Source organism: Geotrypetes seraphini, chromosome 8, assembly GCF_902459505.1.
Source record: "Geotrypetes seraphini chromosome 8, aGeoSer1.1, whole genome shotgun sequence".
Taxonomy (NCBI): domain Eukaryota; kingdom Metazoa; phylum Chordata; class Amphibia; order Gymnophiona; family Dermophiidae; genus Geotrypetes; species Geotrypetes seraphini.
Window position 1 is genome coordinate 95,442,337 of NC_047091.1, and position 22,784 is coordinate 95,465,120.

Here is a 22,784-nt window from a genome sequence, read left to right on the forward strand (position 1 = left end):
CTGGAACAGTCAATGGAGTCTCCAAATTTTTATAAAATGTTTCCCGGAGGATATCATGTACAGGAAGTTTAAGAAACTCCTTGGGAGGTTGGTCGAAGTCCAAAGCTTCTAAAAAGGCCTGGGACTTCTTAGAGTCGGACTCAAGGGGGATGGAGAGAGCCGCTGACATCTCCCGAAGGAACTTCGTGAAGGAGGATTGCTCTGGCTTAGAAGTGGTTTCAGCCATGGAGGGTTCCTCATCTGTAGAAGAGGCATCCTCCTCGGTACCGAGTGGGGATTGTTCCCATAGGTCTGGGTCCCTGATAGCCGGTTCAGTATGGCGGGTTTTAGAAAGGGACTTGCCAGATCGCATGGATACGGTGCCGGGGGATGAAGACCGGCGTCGATCTCTGTCCCTGGAGGAATGGTGCCGATCCCGATCCCGAGACGACCGGCGTCGATCTGGGGCCTGGGAAGGGTCCTCTGCCGAGCAAGTCTGAAGTGCAGGCTGAGCAGATAAGACCGGCATGGATGTGTTCAACGGTACCGAGGGGGTGGATACCGGTGGAGCGGTGCGAAGCTCGGGCTGGACCGGTACCGGAAGGAGCGGTGCCAGTAAGGTTGGAAGGAGCTGTTGGAGTTGCTTCTGTAGCTGCTCCTGAAGCTTGTCCTGGAGGATGGCCGAGATTCGGTCCTCCAATGGGGGCACCGGTACCGCTTTAGATTTCTTCGGTACCATAGGTGCTGCTCGACGCTCCGGCGATGAGGAGGCCGATGACGAGGCACTCACCGTGATCGGAGCGGAGCGTTTACGGGAGCGGCGGGACGTCGGAAGAACCGGGGTCACCGCTGTAGCTGGAGGTCGCTCAAGGGAAGTGGAAGGCTTCTTAGCCGGCTTACCTGGCGCTATCGACCCCGAAGGAGGATCAGGCGGTGTCGATGTGGTCGGTGCCGATTTAGGCGGTGCCGTCGACGTCGGGGCTTGATCCATGGTAGAACCGGTACCGAAAAGAATATTTTGCTGTATTTGCCGGTTCTTAAGAGTGCGTTTCTTGAGAGTAGCACAGCGGGTGCAGGTGTCAGCCCGATGCTCTGGACCCAAACACTGAAGGCACCAGTTGTGTGGGTCAGTTAAAGAGATCGGGCGTGCACACCGCTGGCACTTCTTGAAGCCCGGTTGAGGGGGCATGAAGGGAAACACGGCCTCCGCGAAATCAAACCCGGAGGCTTGGATGATTACAACAGGCCCCGCCGGGGCCGGCTGCAAAAATAAGGAAAAAGACACGAAAAGAAATTTTTATTTTTTTTTTTTTAGAAGAATGAAGTCGAAAGACAAAAATAGAACCAAAATTGGATCAAAAATCGCGAGCGGGAAGGCAAATTGAGAGTTTTCAACGGCCGTTGAAAAGCACATGCGTCTTCTTCGCTCCGCGGAAACGAAGAAACTGGAGACCACGCACTCCTCCGTCGGGCGGGAAGGCACCCGCGCATGCGCGGTGCGGCCAACTAGAACTTTCTAGTTAAAAAGGTCCGTACCGGGGCTCCGTCGGTGACGTCACCCATACGTTAAGAATATGCTGCCTGCTTGTCCTGGGATAATCATTTCTTTTGGTTTTGGGCCAGGGTCGGGATCAACTTATCAGCAGGAGTCCCACAGCAAGCATTCACCAGACACTTCTCACTACTCTCCAATAGGTTGAAAGGGCACTTTCTTGAACAGTAAACAAAATCATTGCAAGAACAAATCCTAACTCTCAATAGTTCTCCCCTTAGGCTTCAGTTGTATAGTCCAAATTTATAGGCTCATGTGTAAAAATCCTCTGTGTTGGATGGAATTTGATCAGATGGTTGGAGATCACCAAATGACAAATTTGGCGCCATCTCACAGCCCTTAAATTTTCTCCTTACCTGGCTTCCAGAAACTGCTAGAACCTATAAGCTGGGTCTCTAACCATCTCCTGGAACCAGCAAGTCTGCACACCCTCTCTGAACTTCTGTTGAACTTCCCCTCTCCATGGGAGGGGCCTTAGGTATCCGGGCCAGAGTCTTAGGCCCCCCTCCCACTGCACCCCAGAATATACCAGGAGGGGGGGGGGCTAAGGCCCTGATTGGCCCAGGTGTCTAAGGCCTCTCCCAAAGGAGGGGTCTTATGTATCAGGGCCAATCAAGGCCAAGATGCACTAGGAAGGGGGAAGCGCACCATTTTGTAGGACCAGTTTTTTTAACATTTTGTAGGACAATTTTTGGTATGTATATGTCATATATTTCTGAGTTTTTGTTTTTAATAAATTCCTGTACCCTGTACATTTCCCTGCAGTTTTGTCTTGGTTTTTTGTAGGCATCCCTCCTGCCAAGGATCTTTGGGGGGGGGGGGGGCATTATCTTTTTTTTTGGGGGGGTGTTGCGGATTCAGGTGGCGTGACTTTGTGGTGGGGGCTCAGGAGTGTTGGGTCCAGGTGGCTGATGCAGGAGTGAGTGGGCATCTCTCCTACCTCTTTTTCTGATCGGGTGCATCGTCCGGGGGGGGGGGGGGAGGGGGTTTGCACGGCACAGCATGTACACTTCAGCATGACCTTTTTTTATGGAGATAGACATTGTGTGTAAATAACACACCCACATCATCTGTGGCCATAAATAAAAAAGAAAAAAAAATAGGGCAGACCTGCTGACAATTTCAGACCCTTGGCAGCCGTTGCTACATGCCTTAACAATGTAAGGGCATTGATCGGAGGGCTCGTTTTAAATACTAATGAGGTCATTTGCACTGCAGAGTTGAAAGCACGCCTTGGGCCATTCTGTACATCAAGTCAGCAAATTAGGTCCATCGCTAAAGCAGTTAAAGTGACGATCGTTAAGAGGGTCGGAAAGTTTTGTGCAAACAGGCCCAAATGTCAAAACAGAGTTCAAGTCTAGTATAAGAATTTCTAAGTTACACTACAGAGAAGATTTTCAGTATGGGAGTCACTTCAGTCAAAATGATATATAAATAAAGGAGAAAAAAAAATCCCACCACCACCAATATACTGAAAATTATATTGTACCTGATTAATTTCTTCTTGTGTTGATTTTAAAGATTTAATTATTGTTTCTAGTTGTATTTTTCCCGCCTGGATGCTCTGTTCTAGCTGAGTCTCTTCCTGCTGTAGCCTGTTTAGTTCTGATTTTGCTCTGTTCAGTTCATCTTCCTGAGCTTGCGCATCTGATTCCTGAGACTGGATCTGTGTTTTCAATGATGAAATCTATACAAAAAATATAAAACAAAACAAATAAAGGCCATTTTTTTGTTAATACACTCAAGTACTGAAGAAGATGCATCTGAAAAAGGAATCCATGTATAATGTACAGAATCATCCCTCAGTTAATTCTTCTGCTGGAGTAATACCCAAATTTATTTTATTCATTCCAATATTTATCATGGCTCGTCAAAAGTTTGAGGCATATTACAACAAAAATCATCATCATAATATAAACCCATTCCCTTCCGATCCAACACATTTTAATTTCTTTATGGGCTCAGTTTTTGAAACCAGGAAAGAATTATCAGGTCTCTACAACCTGACAAAAACCCTCCACAACTGCTCATATTTTTTTTTTTTTAATTGCCTGAAATATAAACAAAGTTGTGTATTTTTAAAGCTATTTTGCCTGAAAGAGTTGTCTTTTACATATTGCATACAGGTTGTGTTTTGGTTGTGTCACACTGCATTTAGGGAGTTTATATGCAATGCTTCCATGATGCTCAGATGATACTGGTAATTCATGCTGGAGTGAATTATGGACACAATGTTACAATCAATAAATATAAACATATAACATTTTCTTTTTGGTAGCCTGGAAACAAATCTGTGCTGTATGAACATCACAATTTATTCTCTCAGACCAACAAGCCTAAGAAAAGCTGTGTGTTGGTTTCTAAATATGAAAACGATAGAACAGGATGAGGGTCTGGCTAAAAGGCAGTAGATAAAACAAACTTCTTGTTATTATGACTTGGCAGCTGCAGTTAGAGGGTCAAGCAATGTACAAAGTATGTATTCATATGAATCACTCATTAGGTGATGGCGATGGGAGGGTTTGAAAACTAACATATTTCAAGGGAAGGTTGTGTATCTCCACTGCAAGGATAGATTAGGTTCTTACCATGCTAATCAAGTTTCAAGTTTATTATAAATTTGATTAATCGCTTATTCAAAATTCTAAGCGATGTACAAAACAATAAAATTACAAATTTCTGGGGGAAATAAAACAAACAAATACGACTAACCTAACAAAACATATTAAACAAACGGAAAAAATGGGGAAAGAAATACAAATTATTGATAGTAAATAAGACAAGTAAGGGAAAAAACAATAGGAGGGATGAGAGTAGTGAGTTTCAAATAAGTTGGGAGATAGAATTCAATTGAGGTTTCTAATCTAGCTTTCTAGCTGCCAAATGCATCTTTAAAAAGAAAGCATTTTAATTTGCTCTTGAATCTATCTAGATTGTGTTCTTCCCTTACATAAATAGGGAGGGAATTCCATGTTTGAGGGGCTGTGACAGAAAAGATGAATTGCTGCCGTGTGTTAATGTTTTTTAGTGAGGGAACAATTAATAGATGTTTGTCGTTTGACCTAAATAATCTTGTTGAAGTGTGGGGAATCAATAATCTATGAATGAAGGCGGTAGTTTTATAAAGAAGAGATTTGAGAGTCAGCAATAGTTCTGTTGCTCTTATGAGTGAATTCTCTTTCATTCCTGACCCTACCGGGCAGGCAATAGAAAGAAGTCAACTGACTAAGCAGGCATGTCTGAAACAAAAAGCAGACTAGTATATCAGACAGGGCAGGCATACGACTGTTTAGCAGAAAGAAGATTAGCAAGGAAAGAACCTAATATTTTCTCCTTATGCAATAAGACCGGTAGTCTTGACCATCAAGCATATCAAAGCAGTCCATGGTTCCTAGGGTAGAACAGATGAGCCTGCTGCCAGTACTGAGGACCCAAAAGTGGTGTCCAGCCTGGCTGCCATACCCACCCTGTAAAATTTAGTGAATGTGTGAAGATTGGACCAAGTGGCCGCCCTGCAAATCTCTGCAAGTGAGACTAATCTAGACTCTGCCCAAGATGACATGACGCTGCAAATGGAGTGCGTCTTCAGTGCCATTGGAGATTTTTTCCACTTCCAATATAGGTGGAAGATATGACCACCTGGATATGGTTGCTTTAGATGCTGGTCTCCCCCAATGTGCTGTATTCGAAAGCATGAAGAGGTGATCAGACAACTAGAACTCATTGGTCACCTCCAAGTAACAAATCAAAATCTGTCGCACATCCAGAAATTTCAACACATTATCTGCTTTCTTCACTCCCACAGGTATGAAGGCTGGGAGTCACACCTCCTGGTTCATGTGAAAACTATAACCACTAATAATTAATATATTTAAAGTAAAGTGCTCAGACTCTACAATCAAACTTTTCAGTGAAATCACCAAAACTATGGTTGCCACTGGGATCATCACTACCTTTACTGTCCCACACTGCCTATGATGGAAACTGTAACATTATGGATGTTATTACTCAGTGGTCTCAAACTCAAACCCTTAGTGGGGCCACATTTTGGATTTGTAGGTACTTGGAGAGCCGCAGAAAAAATAGTTAATGTCTTATTAAAGAAATGACAACTTTGCATGAGGTAAAACTCTTTATAGTTTATAAATATTTCCTTTAACTGTTAAAGGAAAGATTTATAAACTATAAGGAGTTTTACCTTATGCAAAATTGTCATTAACTATTTTTTCTGCGGTCCTCCAAGTACCCTATTTTTTCTGCAGCCCTCACATTTAAAGTTTAATATCTTTCCTTTCTCAAAACTGACATATTTCAATCACTATCTAATATAATAAAATGGTAAGCCGCGCATGCGCACTAAAAAAAACGTGTTCCGTGAGCTGTAGCGAAAAAAACAATTGCGCATGCGCGGCCCCGGCGGCGGCTTTCAAATAAAAAAAAAAAATTTCCATAGCTGCGGCGGCCTTCCTCACCCCCGGCTCCTCTCTTGAACTGGACGGTCCCCGCGTCTGCCTACCCTTCCCCCCAACACAGCGCATTCCCCCCCCCCCCCCAACGAATCAATAAATCGAGCCGGGCCGCCCTCCGCAACAGACCAGACGAGTTCTTTGCCGCTCACACCCCTTCCCTTGCCGCTGACCCGAATACCTACCCGGCGATTCAAGAAGCCTGTGCAGCAGTCTTCACACGCTGCTTCAGGCTCTTCTACTGCCCTGATTTGCTCTGCCGCGTCTCTGATGATGTCATCAGAGACGCGGCAGAGCAAATAAGCGCAGTAGAAGGACCCGAAGCAGCGTGTGAAGACTGCTGCACAGGCTTCTTGAATCGCCGACTTACAAGTGAAGGGGAGCGGGGGGGCCGCAATGACTCTATCCGATTAATTAAAAAACTCTGCACAAGGGGAGCAGGAAGAGATGATGATGGACAGGGGGGGAAAGGAAGGGAGGCCTATTGTTGGACAGGGGGAGCAGGAAGAGGTGCAGATGGACAGCGGGGGAAATTAAGGGAGACCTGCTGATGGACAGGGGGGGAAAATGAAGGGAGGCCTACTGCTGGACAGGGGGAGCAAGAAGAGGTGCTGATGGACAGGGGGGGGAGGTAAAACAAAGGGAGAAGGGCTGCTGCTGGATAAGGGGAGCAATGAAGAGGTGGTGGTGGACAGGGGGGAAAAATGAAGGGAGGCCTAATGCTGGACAGGGGGAGCAAGAAGAGGTGCTGATGGACAGGGGGAAAAAAATTAAGGGATGCCTACTGCTGGACAGGGGGAGCAGGAAGAGATGCTGATGGACAGGGGGAAAAAATAAAGGGAGGCCTACTGCTGGACAGAGGGAGCAGGAAGAGGTGATGATGGACAGGGGGAAAAAGGAAGGGATGCCTATTGTTGGACAGGGGGAGAAGGAAGAGGTACTGATGGACAGGGGGGAGGTAAAACAAAGGGGGAAGGGCTGTTGCTGGATAAAGGGAGCAGTGAAGGGGTGGTCGTGGACACAGGGGAGGTAAAAAGAAGGGAGAATGGACAGGAAAAAGTGGCTAAGGAGACAGAGAGAGAAAGAAATAAAGACAGACACACACACATATATTCTAGCCCGAGGGAGGAAAATGCTGCACAGGGAAGTAGGGAGGGGGGAAATGCTGATGCACAAGGAAATGGAGGGGGAGGGAATGCTGATATGGCTACTGTACAGGAAGGTGGACAAGGGGATATAAATGCTGCATAGGGGGCAGAAAGAGAGATAAATAGAAAGAAAGACAAATAATAGGAGGGAGGGAGACAGAAATAAAAGAAGAAAGACACAAGGGCAGGGAGTGAGACAGAAAGAAAGACAGACATACATATATTCTAGCACCCGTTAATGTAACGGGCTTAAAGACTAGTATTGAAAATAAAATCATTTTCCCTACCTTTGTTGTCTGGTGACTTTATTTTTCTGTGCATTTAATTATGTTTCCAGGGTCTTCTTGTCCTTTGACTGGTTTTCTCTCCGTCTTCACTTTCTGCCTTGCATCCATCTTTGGCATTAACTTAATATTCAATTTTTCTGCTTTCTTTTCAAAATCTATGTTTCCGTGTCTTACCTTCCCTTCTATCTCTCTCTTCTTCTGTCCCTATTTCCATGGTCTGACATCTCTTTCTTTCCTTTCTCTCCCTCCCTCCTTCCTTCCTTTCCCCTGGTCTGGCATCTGTCTCCTTCCCTCCCCCAACTTTTTATATCTTTCACCCTGCTCCCTTCTTTCTTTCTCTCTCTATCCATGCCCCCATTCTTTCTATATGTCTGTCTTTCTCTCTCTCTCCGTGCCCCCTTTCTTTTTTTTTTTTTTCTTTCTCCATGCCTGCCCTTTCTTTCTGTCTTTCTCTCTCCATGCCCCTTTCTGTCTGTGTCCCATTTCCCTTCTTTCTTTCTGTCTCCCTGTCTCCCCTTTCTGTCTCCCTGCCCTCCCCCAAGCCACCACCATTGGGGATCAGGCCACCACCACCGCAATCGGGGAACAGGCTGCCGCCGCCATAATCGGGGAACATGCCAGCACCGAAGTCTTAACTCTCCCTGCTTATCTTCCCCAGCGTGGGGCCGACCAATTCACGCCACCCAACGTCAATTCTAACGTTGGGGAGGAAGTTCCGGGCCAGCCAATCGCTGCCAGGCTGGCCCGGAACTTCCTCCCCAACGTTAGAATTGATGTCAGGTGGCGAGAATTGGTCGGCTCCGAGCTGGGGAAGATATGCAGGGAGAGCTAAGATCTCGGGCGCTGGCCTGTTCCTCGATTGCGGTGGCTTGGGGGAGAGCAGTGGGAAGGGAAGCAGATTGGGAACCCCTGCTTTAGGCGAGGAAAGATCGAGGGCCGCAAAATAGTCCCTGGGGGGCCGTGTGTTTGAGACCGCTGTTATTACTGAATAGTTTGGTGATTTCACTGAACAATTTGGTTGTAGGGCCAGAGCATTTTACTTTAAATATATTAATTATTAGTGGTTAAAGCTATGATATTGTGGCACACATATATACATCATCATAGAGGCATATATCTCCCTAGTTGCATATATTCTCAAGCACCTAATTTCATTTTAGTCTGATACATTGTAAACTGCTTAGGTCAGTAAAATGCAGGAGCGGTATATCAAATCTTAAATAAACAAACATAAACATATATTGAGTCATGTGAAAACTAGACACAACCTTCAGTAAGAAGGAAGGAACCGTTCAAATCGAGATACTAGCTTCTGAGATGTGAAGAATGGGTTCCCTGCAGGGCAGAGCCTGCAGCTCCAACATCCTTCTTGCTAACGTCGCAGCCACTAAGAAAACTGTCTTAACCGTCAGTTCTATCAGGAACACCTACTCCAAAGACTCATACAGGGTCTTTGCAAGGGCCCGCAAGACCAGACTAAGGTTCCAAGACAGAAAAGGCTAATACAATGGAGGGCGTAAACTTAAGGCTCCCTTCAAAATTCTGGATATATCCAGATGTGATGCCAACAAGCGCTTGCTGATCTGCATTCTGAAGCAGGAAAGTCTGTACCTTGAGAGAGCTAACCTCTAGGCCCTTCTTCAGACTTTCCTGCAGGAAATCGACCACCACCAAAATTGGTGCAGTCACCAGGTCTGAACATTGTTGATCGAACCAGTTCCTGAAACACATCCAGGCTTTTGTGTAGGCTGTTAATGTGGACTGCTTCTTAGACCACAGGGGCTTGGAAATAACTTCAGTGAATAGCCTTTATGCCCTAAGGCTTCACACTCAAGTGCCAAAGCACTCCGGATCCTCCAGGGCTATGGATCCCTGTGAGAAAAGATTTGGATGACAAGGAACCTGAGAACCTTGTCCTCTTGCAGACATACTAAGTCTGTGTACCTTGACCAATCTGGGGCTACCAGGATCACTCAACCTTGGTGCATTCAGACCCATCAAAGCACTCTGTCTATCATTGGTCACAGGGGGAAAAACATATAGGAGCTCCTCTGCAGGCCAGGCACTAGAAAATGTTCAAAGAAGAGCAACTAAGATGATTAAGGGGATGGAACTCCTCTCGCATGAGGGAAGATTAAAAAGGTTAGGGCTCTTCAGCTTGGAAAAGAGATGCCTAAGGGGAGGTATGATTAAAGTCTACAAAATCCTGAGTGATGTAGAATGGGTACAAGTAGATCGATTTTTTGTTTTTACTGCATCAGGCTTTACAAAGACTAGGGGACACTTGATGAAGTTACAGAGTAATACTTTTAAAACCAATAGGAGGAAATATTTTTTTTACTCAGAGAATAGTTTAGCTCTGGTACGCATTGCCAGAGGATGTGGTAAGAGCAGTTAATGTAGCTGGTTTTAAAAAAGGTTTGGACAAATTCCTGGAGGAAAAGTCTATAGTCTGCTGTTGAAACAAACATGGGACGGTAGCATGGAATGCTGATACTATTTGGGTGTTTACCAGGTACTTGTGACTTGGATTGGCTTCTGCGAAGACGGGATACTGGGCTAGATGGACCATTGGTCTGAACCAGTAAGGCTATTCTTATGTTCTTAGAATGTCCAGTCCAGTGTTTCTGGGCTCGTACCTTCAACTGAAAAAACAAACCGCCTTTTTTTGGATGCTAAGACCATGAGGTCAAACGTCGGACACCCCCAGTGCCTGACTATGCAATCAAAGGCCTTCCGAGAGACAAACCACTCACCAGGATCCAAAGTCTGACAACTTAGGAAGTCCACCTGCACATTCTCCACTCCTGCTACGTGAGCCACTGAGATGGCCAAGAGATGGGCTTCTGCCCACCAAAAGAGCAAGCATGCTTCCAAGCTCAGTGGTGAACTTTTGGTGTCTCCTTGCCTGATTACATAGACTACTGTGGTCACAATGTCTGAGAAGACTTGGACTGCCCTTCCTTCTAGGACACTGCCCAGGGCTTGCAGAGTTAACCATACCACTCTCAGCTCCAAGTAGTTGATTGACCACTAACTCTGAGATAGGGACCAGCGCCCTTGCAGCGGATGTCCCTTGCAATGAGCTCCCCAGCCGAATAGACTGGCATCCATCATCAGGACTGTCCACTGGAAGATACAACTATGGCTCCATGCTTTGTCTCCCCACAGCAGTGGGAGGTCCAGGGCATCCGCTTGCAAAGACCACCTTGAGAGGAGTGACTCTTGAAAGGGGTGCAAGTGTGCTCTTGCCCGGGGATCATCATCTACTGTGGCTAGCATGAATCCCAGCAGTTGAAGATACTGCCAAGCTGTGGGTGTCGGTAGGCCACGAATTTCCCAAATTTACCTCACGAGCTTCGTTTTGCATGCTTCTGGGAAGAAGACCTCTTTCTGTGCTGTCTCAAAACAGATTCCCAGGTATTCCAGGGACTGAGTCAGGATCAACTGACTCTTCTTGAAGTTGATTATCCAGCCCAATGTCTGTAGGAGATAGATCACTTGCTCTACCACTGTTGCTCCCTCGTCAGTGCTCTTATGAGCCAATCATTCAGATAAGGATGCACCTGAATTCCCACCTTGTGAAGGTACACTGCCACAACAACCATCACCTTGGTAAATATTCATGGTGCTGTTGCTAGGCCAAAAGGGAAGAACAGAGAATTGGAAATGCTTGTTCAGAATATGGAACCTCAAGAACTTTCTGTGAACAGGGTAGATGAGAATATGCAAGTATGCCTCTGTTAGATCCAGCGAGGCAAGGTATTCCCCAGAGCAACCGAGGCAATGACTGACCGCACCATTTCCACTGAAGTCAGAACCTGAAGCAAGCCACTCAAGCCCACTGCAGACAATCATGGGGTGAAATTGCTCCCAAGGGCATGGAGCCTGAGCTCTGAGAACTACTGATGCAAACTGGCCACACAAAAATCATGCGAGGCATGTGTCTGTGGGCTACAGAGTTCAGCTCTGAGAGCCTTATCTTCTCATAGCCAGAGATGCCCCATTGTGACCGGGATACTCTGCAGCACCAAAAGCCTCTGACCAGATAATAAAAAAACTGAAAATAATAAAGATTAAACTTCAGCAGAACAGACAAGCTCCCCACTCTTCACTTACAGAGAGTAAGATTGAGGAGGTGGAGCTCATCCCAGAGTGATGGGAGGTGGAGCATTAAAACAAACAGTGGGCTTTCTACAACCCTTGCAACTAATGGGGGTTTAACCCCCATGGTCAAGACTACCAGTCCTGCTGCACAAGAAGTATGACCCGATAAAACCTGTCCCTGTGAAAGCAATTTAAAATACAGGCAAGCTTTCATACTGCACATGCTTTTTGACATACTGTATCAAAGAAACACTTTTTGGGAATGTTAAATTGCATAGACATTTTCAAAAGCAGCTTTAAACCTGATCTGCTGTAGACAGGAATATGAAGTGCAAATGGATGCCATTTAGTTTCCCTTTGAAAAAGGCAGCACATGTGCACACTGAAGAGTACACATACCTTACAACAATGCAAACTACTTAAAATTACTTATCGAGTACTAAGATTGGCTAAACTAAAAAAAAGCATCGAGGATCCCTAGTGGCAGAGAAGTGAAAGGAAAACCAGAGATCAAATGGGTTGCATGGCAGTGCACCAGGTTTAAAATGGGCAGATTAAAAGGTCTTTATGGTTTTAGTTTTCTCTGAAACTGCCCCTCAGACTCCAAAAACACCTCATACAATAGTGGGAATGGTCCATCACTTGGTGCTCTCACCATCTGGGTTTCCTCCTGGCACTTCTGTCGCACATCATTCAGCATGTCTTTTAGCTTGGCCTTCTGTTGGTCCATTTCATCAAGACGATCCTGAGCATCTTGTTTCTGGGCTTCTAGTTCTTGTAAATTGCTTGTTTCTCTGTCTAGATCATTTTGCAGTTCCTAGAAAGGCAGGTCAATTACATCAACAAGTTTGAGGGCTATTCCAAAACATATATATGCCTCAAAACAGCTACCAATTTAGGTACAAGGAAGAACTTGTGCAAAATATAGTTGAACAGGGCCAGTTCAACTGTATTAGGTATCTTAACCAAACCTTCAACCTTGTACCCTCCTCCCCCAATTAACTTTTAGGCCCCTTTGCCCCCCTCAGAATGATCACCCTGACATCACAGTTCCCAGAATATAGGTAAATGGGTTATGTGAAATTGCCCACTCTCCCAGTTCTTGACTTTGTGTGACATTATAATATGTTTTGCTTCAACTGCGGCTGTTGTTTGGTGCCCCCCCTCCCACCTGAAACTGTTGTCCTAGGCAAGCCCCCAGTCTTGCCTAATGGTTGGGTAAATCCTGCAGCTAAGAAGCTCATGCTAATGATAGACAAAACAATAAATAAAATCCATCACATTCTGCTATAATGGGCAGCAGTTAATAGAGACCCTTACCTGCACTTCATTGGTTTTCTGTCTAATAGATTCTTCTTTCTCTCTGATATCCTGATCTAGTGCATATTTTTCTCTGTAAAAGAAGAGTAGTTTGTAGCTTTTCTCTCACGACATTGCAGTTAAGGGAAAGGAGCAATATTCAAAATGAAATCAGTAGAAAGACATCACAAATCAAAGCAACATAGCAAATGATGGCAGATAAAGACCATTATGACCTGTACAGTCCTGGAAAGATGGCTAGGGTTGTACCTGCTATTTTCTGCAGGTTATCCTTTCCTCTTTGTTTTTAGGGTTGTAACTGCCTCTCCATGCAGGTTCCCCCCCTATGCCTTAAATTAATATTTTATATGCCTAATTCTAAACAAATGCGTTTTCAGAACTGCAAGTTCACTATTAACCTGCATTAATATATTAAGAGATATTATTTAGCACCTGCACCATTATTCTCAGTAGAGTCTATTTATTAAGCAAGCACATAACTTGTGTTATTACAGTTTAGTAAATGAGGCCCTATGTCCTCCCGTACCCAGAAAGCCAGACTTGTCTCAGTCTAAGTTTTCCTTTTTGCCGATTGCTATCTATGCTCATAGCTAGCAGGCTTCTCTATGTGATATACGAAGATAAAATTTAAATATTAAATTATATGTTGTGTGTTTTGTTTTATACTTATGCTGTTTATATATATCTTATTTAGGCTTTTATTGTAATCCACCTAGATATAGGTAGACTACAAATGAGCTACATAACTAACTACATGTCTTACCAGGAGTTTATTGCCTAGCATCCCCTAACATTTAGATCCTTGGGATGCTCATCCCTGCATTCTACAGTTTAAAAGTATTTCTAAAATAGTGTGTGAGAATCTCTCTGAAGTACCTGTACCTTGATCGGTAATTCTTAGTGCCTTAACTTTGTTTATGGTTTATTTTATGAGAATCCCTGTGATCCAACTAAATCTTCACATTCGGCTTTATATGGCACTGCTCCTCTCTATTTGGTTAAAAGACTTTCCATAGCTTCATACAAACACAGCAGGAAATCTCATGCTCTGTTTACTTTCCCTCCTGTACAGGGCTGCAAAAGTAAGAAATTTTTCAATCATAACAGAGAACTCTGACCATTGTTGCTTACAGCTTACTCTTATAAACATTTCAGAACACAGATAAAGACATCTCTTTTCTAAGTACCTGATCAATTAATTTATTCCTGTCTTTTAGTCTGTTTATTGTTTATAATCTTTTGTAAACCGTGTTAAACTTATGGTTACGCGGTTAATAAGCACAATATTATGTTGTATTATGTTATGTTATTTGACCACCTCAACTAGAAATATCAAAATAATTCTGACATTTCTAGACATACGATATCATTATAGTACTAGCAATGTATTTATGTGGCATTACCCTTCCTGGCACAAAGTTCTTTTTGTTCTTATGCCATTCTTTAAGGAATGGAGGCAGCAAAGTCACTAAAAAAATGTAATATTATATTACTGTAACACCACACTTCAGACTATGAATTCAAACTGAAATAACTGAAGCAGCAACCAAAGAAATGTGGTTATGATTATGTACTATTAATTAGGTATTCAAACTTACCTCAGCAATTGTGCAATTTCTTGGCTAATATCATCAAGTTCTTTTACCCCTGTAAATTCCCCTGACCCAACAGAACTTGAACTATCCTATAGAGAGTAGAAAAGAATTTTATTAGAAGTCAGTGTGAATAGTAAAGATTAATGTGCAATAAATGGGAATGTTCTTCTACGTATTTAAATAAGGAAAGCTTAGACAACCAAAAATTTGAATAGCATGACAAACCAGGTTGTTCTACTTGCAAATGATGAACAAAGACAAAATTTTAATTACAGTTCTAGCAAATGGGGAAGCTCCCCGTACTCTGCAAATTTCAAACTGATTCACCTTGGCTCAACTGCATGCTAATATATTTTTTTTTTTTTTTTTTTTTTAATTTAATATTTTATTGAACAAAATGAAAACAATACACAGGCAGCATGCCAACAGCAAAAGTACATTGCCCATATGAAATAACATAACCCCCCCACCCCCCCACCGAGTGATACAATATAGGCCTAAAACAAAGGAAGATGAAAATGAAAATAAGAATAGTTCAAAGAAAACCCCGCCAGGAGCCATAACGAGACCACTGACGATGAAACGTACCACAGGAATCATTATTTAAAGCAGTCAGTTTAGACATCAAGTAAATTTGGTCAATCTTATGTAACAGTTCAGTACGAGAAGGCAAAGAGGCACGCTTCCAATATGTAGCCACAGTGAGTCTAGCTGCCGTAGCAACTAGGGCCACAAAATGATTCTGATCCACATCCAAACTCCCCAAAGGATAGTTAAGTAAAAATATTTCCATACGCAATAGAATGGGTAGGTGTAATACATCAATCATCAGTTGTTGAACCATCTTCCAAAAAGGTACAATCTTAACACAATCCCACCAGATATGCCCAAAAGTGCCCAGACACCCACAGTTACGCCAGCAGTGTCCATCTCCACAGTGATAGAAACGGTGCACCTTTTCCGGCGTAAGGTACCACTGAAATAGCATCTTATACCCTTGCTCAACTAAGGGGGATGCTAAAGAGACTCTCAGTAGTGTACCATAAAGGCAGTCCCATTGTTGATAATCAAAGGCCTTCCCCAGCAAGAGTTCCCAACGATGTTCATATGTGCGGGCCTGTGGCCTAGTGTATAAAAGAGCCCTATAAAGACGTGAAATAAGGCCCACCCCAAATCCCATCCTAAAAACTTGAAGAAAAGCAGAGTCTGCCCCTTCCCACTCAGGGATCACCCTCTTCACCATAAAATCTCGAAGTTGGACATAGGCGAAAAAATCCGTCGAGGGGAGGTCATATATAGATTGCAAGGCAGCAAAGGGTACCAGATGTCCACCCACTATCAGCTGACCTAGGACCCTAAGTCCCTCCATTTCCCAACGTCGAAAAATCACAGTATCTCTAGCAGGCAGAAAATCAGGGGCAAATCTAATGGGAGTAGCATAGAAATAGCGCTGACATGGGAACCAAGCTCGTCGAACCCGGCTCCACGCATGCAAAGTACACTCCATCCCATAAGATGTCCCAGTCTGCAGATCCCGAAGGATATCAAAAGACAGCCAGGGCACTGCTGCCAATGGGTAGGCAGGTTGTAAAGCCTGTTCCAGAGAGACCCAGCGCTGGGAGGGATATGCCCAATGAAACAGTCCTTGCAGTTGGGATGCATAATAATATGTAGAAAAATCAGGGACACCCATTCCCCCGTGTAACCTGTCCCAATACATACGTTCCCTCCGCACCCTAGGGGGTTTACGTGTCCAGATATAAGCAAAGGCCCGCCGTTGTAGCCTAAGCAAGAACCGTTTAGGAATTGAGAGAGGCAGGCAGGAGAACAGATACAAAAAACGAGGCAGCACATTCATACGCAAAGCACTAATCCTACCCATCCAAGACAATCTCAATCCCTCCCATCGATCCAGATCAGCAAACACAGTTCGTAGCAACGGAGGGTAATTCAATTCAAAAAGGTCAGAAAGTCTTCGAGATATACGCACACCGAGGTATTTAATGGATTTAGCCGCCCATCGAAACGAAAACGTAGCACGTAAGTCCGTTACCAACAAGTCCAGAAGGGAAACATTAAGCAATTCAGATTTTTCAATGTTAATTTTAAAGCCAGCCACCACACCAAACATAGTCAAAACACGAAGCACCTCCGTCAAAGAATGATGTGGGTGGGTCAAGGTAAATAAAATATCATCAGCATACAGTAAGATCTTATGTTCTTCGTCACCCACCACAATCCCTTGAATATCAGCATTCGCACGTATAGCAGCTGCTAAAGGTTCCATAACCAACGCGAAAATCAGCGGTGACAAAGGGCACCCTTGCCTAGTTCCTCTACGAATCATAAAATTAGCAGTATATCGTCCATTAACCCTTAAGCAAGCCTCCGGAGCAGCATATAATAAGGTCACCCAATGTAGAAAAGCACCCGAAATGCCCATCTTCTTCAAAGCTGCTAGCATAAACGGCCAATAAACCCTATCAAAGGCTTTTTCAGCGTCAACTGATAACAAGACAGCTGGAACAGAATCTTGATGGGCCACTCCAATAAGATCTAACACTCTTCGAATATTATCACCAGGTTGCCTCCCTGAAATAAAACCACACTGATCTCCATGAACTAGGAAAGACAAAAAACGTTGCAACCGGACTGCCAAAATACGGGTAAACAGCTTATAATCAACTCCTAACAACGAAATAGGGCGGTAAGACCCACAAAGGAGGGGATCTCTCCCGGGTTTAAGAAGAAGAGAGACCGCAGCCTGACGAAACGAATACGGCAAACAATCCCCCTCCAAAAAAGAATTAAACAATCTAGTCAAAGGAGCAACTATATGGGCCTCCATTTTCTTATAAAACAGGGGCGAAAAACCATCAACACCCGGTGCTTTGGAAGCAGCCAAATGATGTATAGCTGCCACCACCTCAGCGGGTTGAATAGGGGAAGAGAGCCACTCCGCATCAACTTCCGCCAAACAAGGCAAGGTGACGTTAGATAGAAAAGCATCTATCTCCCCCTCCGTGGCTTCAATTTCCGGAGAGTACAGAGTCCGGTAGAAGGATAAAAAAGCCTGATGAATGGCCCCGTCATCTGCACAAAGCTGTCCCGATTCATTACGAATCCGAGTTATGGAATGTTGTGCCTGAGTTTGCTTGATCTGTGCAGCTAACAAGCGACCCGCCCTACCACCCCATTCGAAAAACCGTTGTTTCCGTCTCTGTAGGGCCCAAGCCATGCCCTCTAAATCAAGTTCCTGTAAATCCCTCCGGCACTCCGTCAGCGCTACCCCCCCAGCCACCGACGGAGCTCTCTTATGAGCATTCTCCAGGCGTCGAAGGCGGGACACCAGCTCTAATCTACGAGCCACTCGACATTGGTTACGATACGACCCTCTCGAAATACAACAACCCCGAAGGGTGGCTTTAAAACTTTCCCATAGAATCGCAACATTAATGCCAGCCACGTCGTTAAAAACAAAAAATTCCTTGACATCAGCCTCTAATAGAGTCAAGGTATTGGGATCTTTCAACAAAGAGTCATTCATACGCCACAAACGACGACCACCTCTAACCTGTCCAACCTGTAACTCCAGAGTCAAGGGAGCATGATCTGACCACACCCGGGGTTCAATACTGGAAGCCAGGGCTCGAGGCAGAGCAACACGAGGCAGCATCCACATATCAATTCTAGTATATGAATCATGTTTCGATGAATAAAAGGTGTAATCCCGCGTGCCAGGGTGTAAATAACGCCACACATCTATCAAATCCTGCCTACGCAGGAAGCGCAGAAAAGCCCTTCTGTCGCTTCTAGCATAGCGGATGGAAGAATTGGAATTATCCTCCTGAGGATAGCAGGTAAGATTAAAGTCTCCACCTACAAGGAGAGTACCTTCTACATGATCTAACAGCACACGTTCTAACAACGTAAAGAAGGCCCCCTGACCAACGTTTGGGGCATAGACATTCAGTAAACTATATAAGGTGCCATCCAACTCAGCCTTGACCAGTATGTAGCGGCCCTCAACATCCCGCACCACCTCTCTCAATACCACCTGGACACGTTTATGAATTAAAATACCCACCCCCTGGGTCTTTTTCCGGACCTTATTAGAAGAAAGGAAAACATGTGGATAGCTATGGTGTGTAAGCAATTTCTCATAGTGAGATTGAAAATGGGTCTCCTGAATAAATCCAACCGCACTATTCAGGCGGCTCATTTCTTTAAATAACAAGCGTCGCTTTTGTGGAGAATTCAGACCATGTACATTATAAGACAGCAAAGTAAGTTTATCCATTTATACTAGAGAAGAAAAAGCACTTCATCACCAAATCAATATCCTGTTCCAAAGCAGCCAAATCAACCAACCCCTGCAATCGCAACCCTAAGAAAAACAATATACAAACATACTTCCATACATTCATACAAAAAAGCACTCGGTCACAACCCTTCCCAACACCAAACCCCCCTCCCCCCAACCCCCCAACAATACCCCACATGGTTCAGCTACCAAAGCACCTGGTAACCACGGTACAGGAAGTGTAGAGAAACAGTTCACAAAGGGACCCCCAGAACAAGCCCTATAAACAACCTTCGCGACAGAAGCCGCTCAGCAAAAAGAAGAAGAAACATACACAGCACAAAATTTCAGGAACACATCTCACAAGCACAAATGTTCAAATGGATGAGGACGTGGCCGCTTCCAAAGGGCGACGGGCTGCAGCCGACCTAGCCACTCTCTGCCATCCCAACCCTCTTCCTGATTTGGGTATAGGTGACCTCTGAGGAAGTGGAGCCATTTCTGAAGCCGTCATCAAACCTGCTTCCACCATTCGAGACTGAACATCCGCCACAGTTATTGCAGTGTAGTTCTTGCCTGCATGTGTAAAGGCCAGTCCGATAGGATAAATCCATCTATATCGAACACTGCGCTCCTGCAGTATACGGGTACAGTCTCTATACGTGCGACGGCGGGCCAGGGTTGCTGGAGCTACATCAGGATAGACATCAATGTCCGCTTCTTCCCATTTAACAGTTCCCCCAGAACGCCTTACCGCCCTAAGCACATGTTCTTTATCCATATAACGATGGAAACAGGCCACAACATTACGAGGGCGGTTCACATCACGAGGGCCAGGGATGCGGTGAGCCCTATCCAGCAATGGTTTTCCCACTTCCACAGGTAAACCAGCGGACTCTAGTGCCTGTATACATATATGATCAATCACCTCCATACAGCGAGAGTCAGAAACAGTGTCAGGCACACCCCGAAAGCGAAGGTTGCACCGTCTGGAGCGATTCTCCAGATCTTCCAGCTTTAGGGTGCTCACATCAGCTTTTTCCTCCAGCGCTGCAATCCTGTCTCTTAACTGTGTTAGTTCAGAGCCATGTGCCTCCACTGCAACCTCTGTCTCTCCCACTCGATTCCCGATTTCACCCACCTCACGTTTTAGCTCAGCAACAACAGCATGGATATCAGCTCGAACTGCAGAGATTTCAGATTTCAATTCCTGGAACCAGCCACGCATCTCCAGCTGTAAAGTCGGCAACGTTGCAGCAGCATGTGAGCCCTCCGCAGCCGCGGTCGGGTCGGGCGCCATTTTAGAGCCAGTCCTAGGAGGCCCATTCGGGATCGGTGAAGAAAACGCTTTTATATCGGTTTGTTTTTTTCGCGTCGCCATCGAGACGCAGCAAAGCAGCTACACAAACAAGCTGAGGGAAGTAGACAGTGCAGGCACGCGAAATCGCGCGAAGATAGCCGAAATCAGCACGGGGGTCCGCGGAGCTATCGCTCTAGGCTGCCATCAGCCACGATGACGTCACTTCCCTCCCATGCTAATATATTTCATGCATATTCATTGCAGACATCCTGAAAACCAGACTGACCAAATAATTCCAGAGAATTGTTTTAAATTTCAGTGAAAGCTGAACCAGGCTACCATAAGAAGGATTACAGCACTACAACAAACAGAGTGGACAGCAGTAAGAGTAGACTTGAAGTAAATAAGAAACCAAGCTTTATTAGACAACAGTGTTATAACTTTAGATGACTTGACACGAGTTGTGTTTCAGCTAACTGGCCTACATCAGGAGTCAAGCACTCTATGAGAGAAGTAAAAAAATAAAAATAAAAATCATAAGATGTGCCAAACACTGCTGGAGCAGCTGCTTACTCAGACAACTGATTGAGTAAGCAGTGGCTCCAGCAGTGTTTGATGCTTCCTATGATTTTTTTTTCACTTTTCATACCACTTCTATTTAACATTTCTAAAGTGCTGGCAGGCATACACAGGGCTATAGAAGAAAATATTTAAGATACAGTCCATGCTCAGTAGAGCTTACAATCTACTTAAAAGATAACAGGACAAGTAGGGGCTTAGGCAGTGTCTTGAAGTGGTTAGGGTGAGGGGGTTATAACTTAAATGCATTCTCAAAGAGGTGGGATTTCACTCTGGATTTGCATAGTTCCAGGGATGGAGCTTGACATACTGACTCAGGCAGTTTATTCCATGTGTAAGGTGCAGCAAGAGAGAAAGGGCACAGTCTAGAGTTGGCAGTAGAATAAAAGGGTACAGATAAGAAAGATATGTCTGATGAATGGAGTTCCCAGGGAGAAGTGTAGGTAGAGACAAGAGAGGAGAGATATTGAGGAGCTAAAGAGTAGCAGTAGTCTAAGTGAGAGGTGATAAGAGTGTGGATTAGGTCTTGGTTATATGCTCAGAAAGGAAAGGTTAGATTTTGGTAATACTATAGGGGAAGAAGCGATAGGCTTTAGCGGTTTGTTGGATCTGAGCGGAGAAGTAGAGAGGTTGTGAGCTGACAGGACAGAAAAGAGGAGTGTGTTGTCCACAGAAATAGAGAATGGGGGGAGGGGGTTTAGGCAGAAAGATAAAGAGCTCAGTCTTAGTCACAATCAGTTTTAGGTGGTAGTGAGACATCTAGGCAGCAATGTCAGACTGGCAGGCTGAGACTTGGGCCTGGATTCCTGTAAAGATATCTGGTATGGAGAAGTAGATCTGGGAGTCATCAGCGTAGAGATTATATTGAAAGCCATGGGAGGAGATCAGTGCATCAAGGGAGTAGGAATATAGGGAGAAAAGGAGAGGGCCCAAGAGAGAGCCTTGAGGTATACCAATTGACAGCGAGATAGCAGTGGAGGAGCAGTCTTCTGAAGTTATAACACCATTGTCCAATAAAGCCTGGTTTGTTATTTACTTCAAGCCTATTCTTACCGTCATCCACACCATTGTTGTGTTGTGCTTTGATTCACGGAGGAGCTTTCATTCTGTTATTTCTGCAGACTGCATAAGAAGGGTTAGAACAAAAATGCAAAAGACTAAACTACACATCAGTTTGAGCCACTACTGGTGCAATATAAAATGGTGGCATCATGATGTGAAGCCACAAAGTGTGTCCATGGATCTTAAAAAAATTATACTCAAATAAATGTTTAAAGTAGCAGTATCTTCCACTCACACCACATTATTTCATTTATTTAGGGGAAGAGGGAATTAGGGGATGGGGCCCAGCAATTCCTTCCTGCTCTTTTGGATTTCCAATTCAAACAGAACCAGAATCTATAAATTTGAAGTATATTCAAATGTAAAGGATTGGCAATAAAGCTTTATAACTAATAAAAAGGGAGCATTTGTTGTATTTGGAATAAATCCGGACAAAACAAACTTCATCCTATTCGAAAATAACAAAATCCCATCCGTAACAAGCCTTGTCATAAACTCTACAACATACCACATCCAACCCACTTTAAAACTCCTGGGAGTGCTAATAGACAAAGGCTGTACAATGCAGCCACAAATCAACAATACAATAATAAAAAAAAAATCATTCGCAGTCATGAGAAACTTGAGGCAAATTAGAAAATTCTTCGACAGAAAACAATTCCAACTCTTGGTACAATCCCTAATCCTAGGTCTAATAGACTACTGCAACATATTATATCTCCCATGCATAGCAACCATGATAACACAATTACAAACAATACAAAACACAGCCCTAAGACTGGTCTACTCACTGAAGAAATTAGACCACATCACAGAGGCATACCACGACTCACATTGGCTCCCAACACAAGCGAGAATACACTTCAAATTTTACTGCCTACTATTTAAAGCAATAAACAGAGACAGCCCAGCCTATTGGAACAATCGACTAGTTCAATCCATCTCAACCAGACATAGGAGAACCCACGCACCATTCACACACCGTCCAACAAAAAACGTCAGAAGAAAAAAACTGTACGACAACCTCCTAGCCACTCAAGCTGCAAAACTCGACCCACAATTCTACTACCCATTTACCATGACCAC

General features: G+C 44.3%; 1 protein-coding gene across 12 annotated transcripts in view; it reads right to left on the bottom strand.

Annotated features, from left to right (window-relative positions):
• Nucleotides 1–22,784, bottom strand: part of EPS15L1 (epidermal growth factor receptor pathway substrate 15 like 1) — a 395,592-nt gene that overhangs the window by 171,411 nt on the left and 201,397 nt on the right. For all 12 annotated transcript variants that reach the window (XM_033956496.1, XM_033956490.1, XM_033956493.1 and 9 more), the window contains 4 exons: nt 14,458–14,543; nt 12,860–12,932; nt 12,195–12,356; nt 3,021–3,218 (listed from right to left, as the gene is read on the bottom strand). In XM_033956496.1, the coding sequence (XP_033812387.1) occupies nt 3,021–3,218; nt 12,195–12,356; nt 12,860–12,932; nt 14,458–14,543 (519 nt within the window). The remainder of the gene's footprint in view (nt 1–3,020; nt 3,219–12,194; nt 12,357–12,859; nt 12,933–14,457; nt 14,544–22,784) is intronic.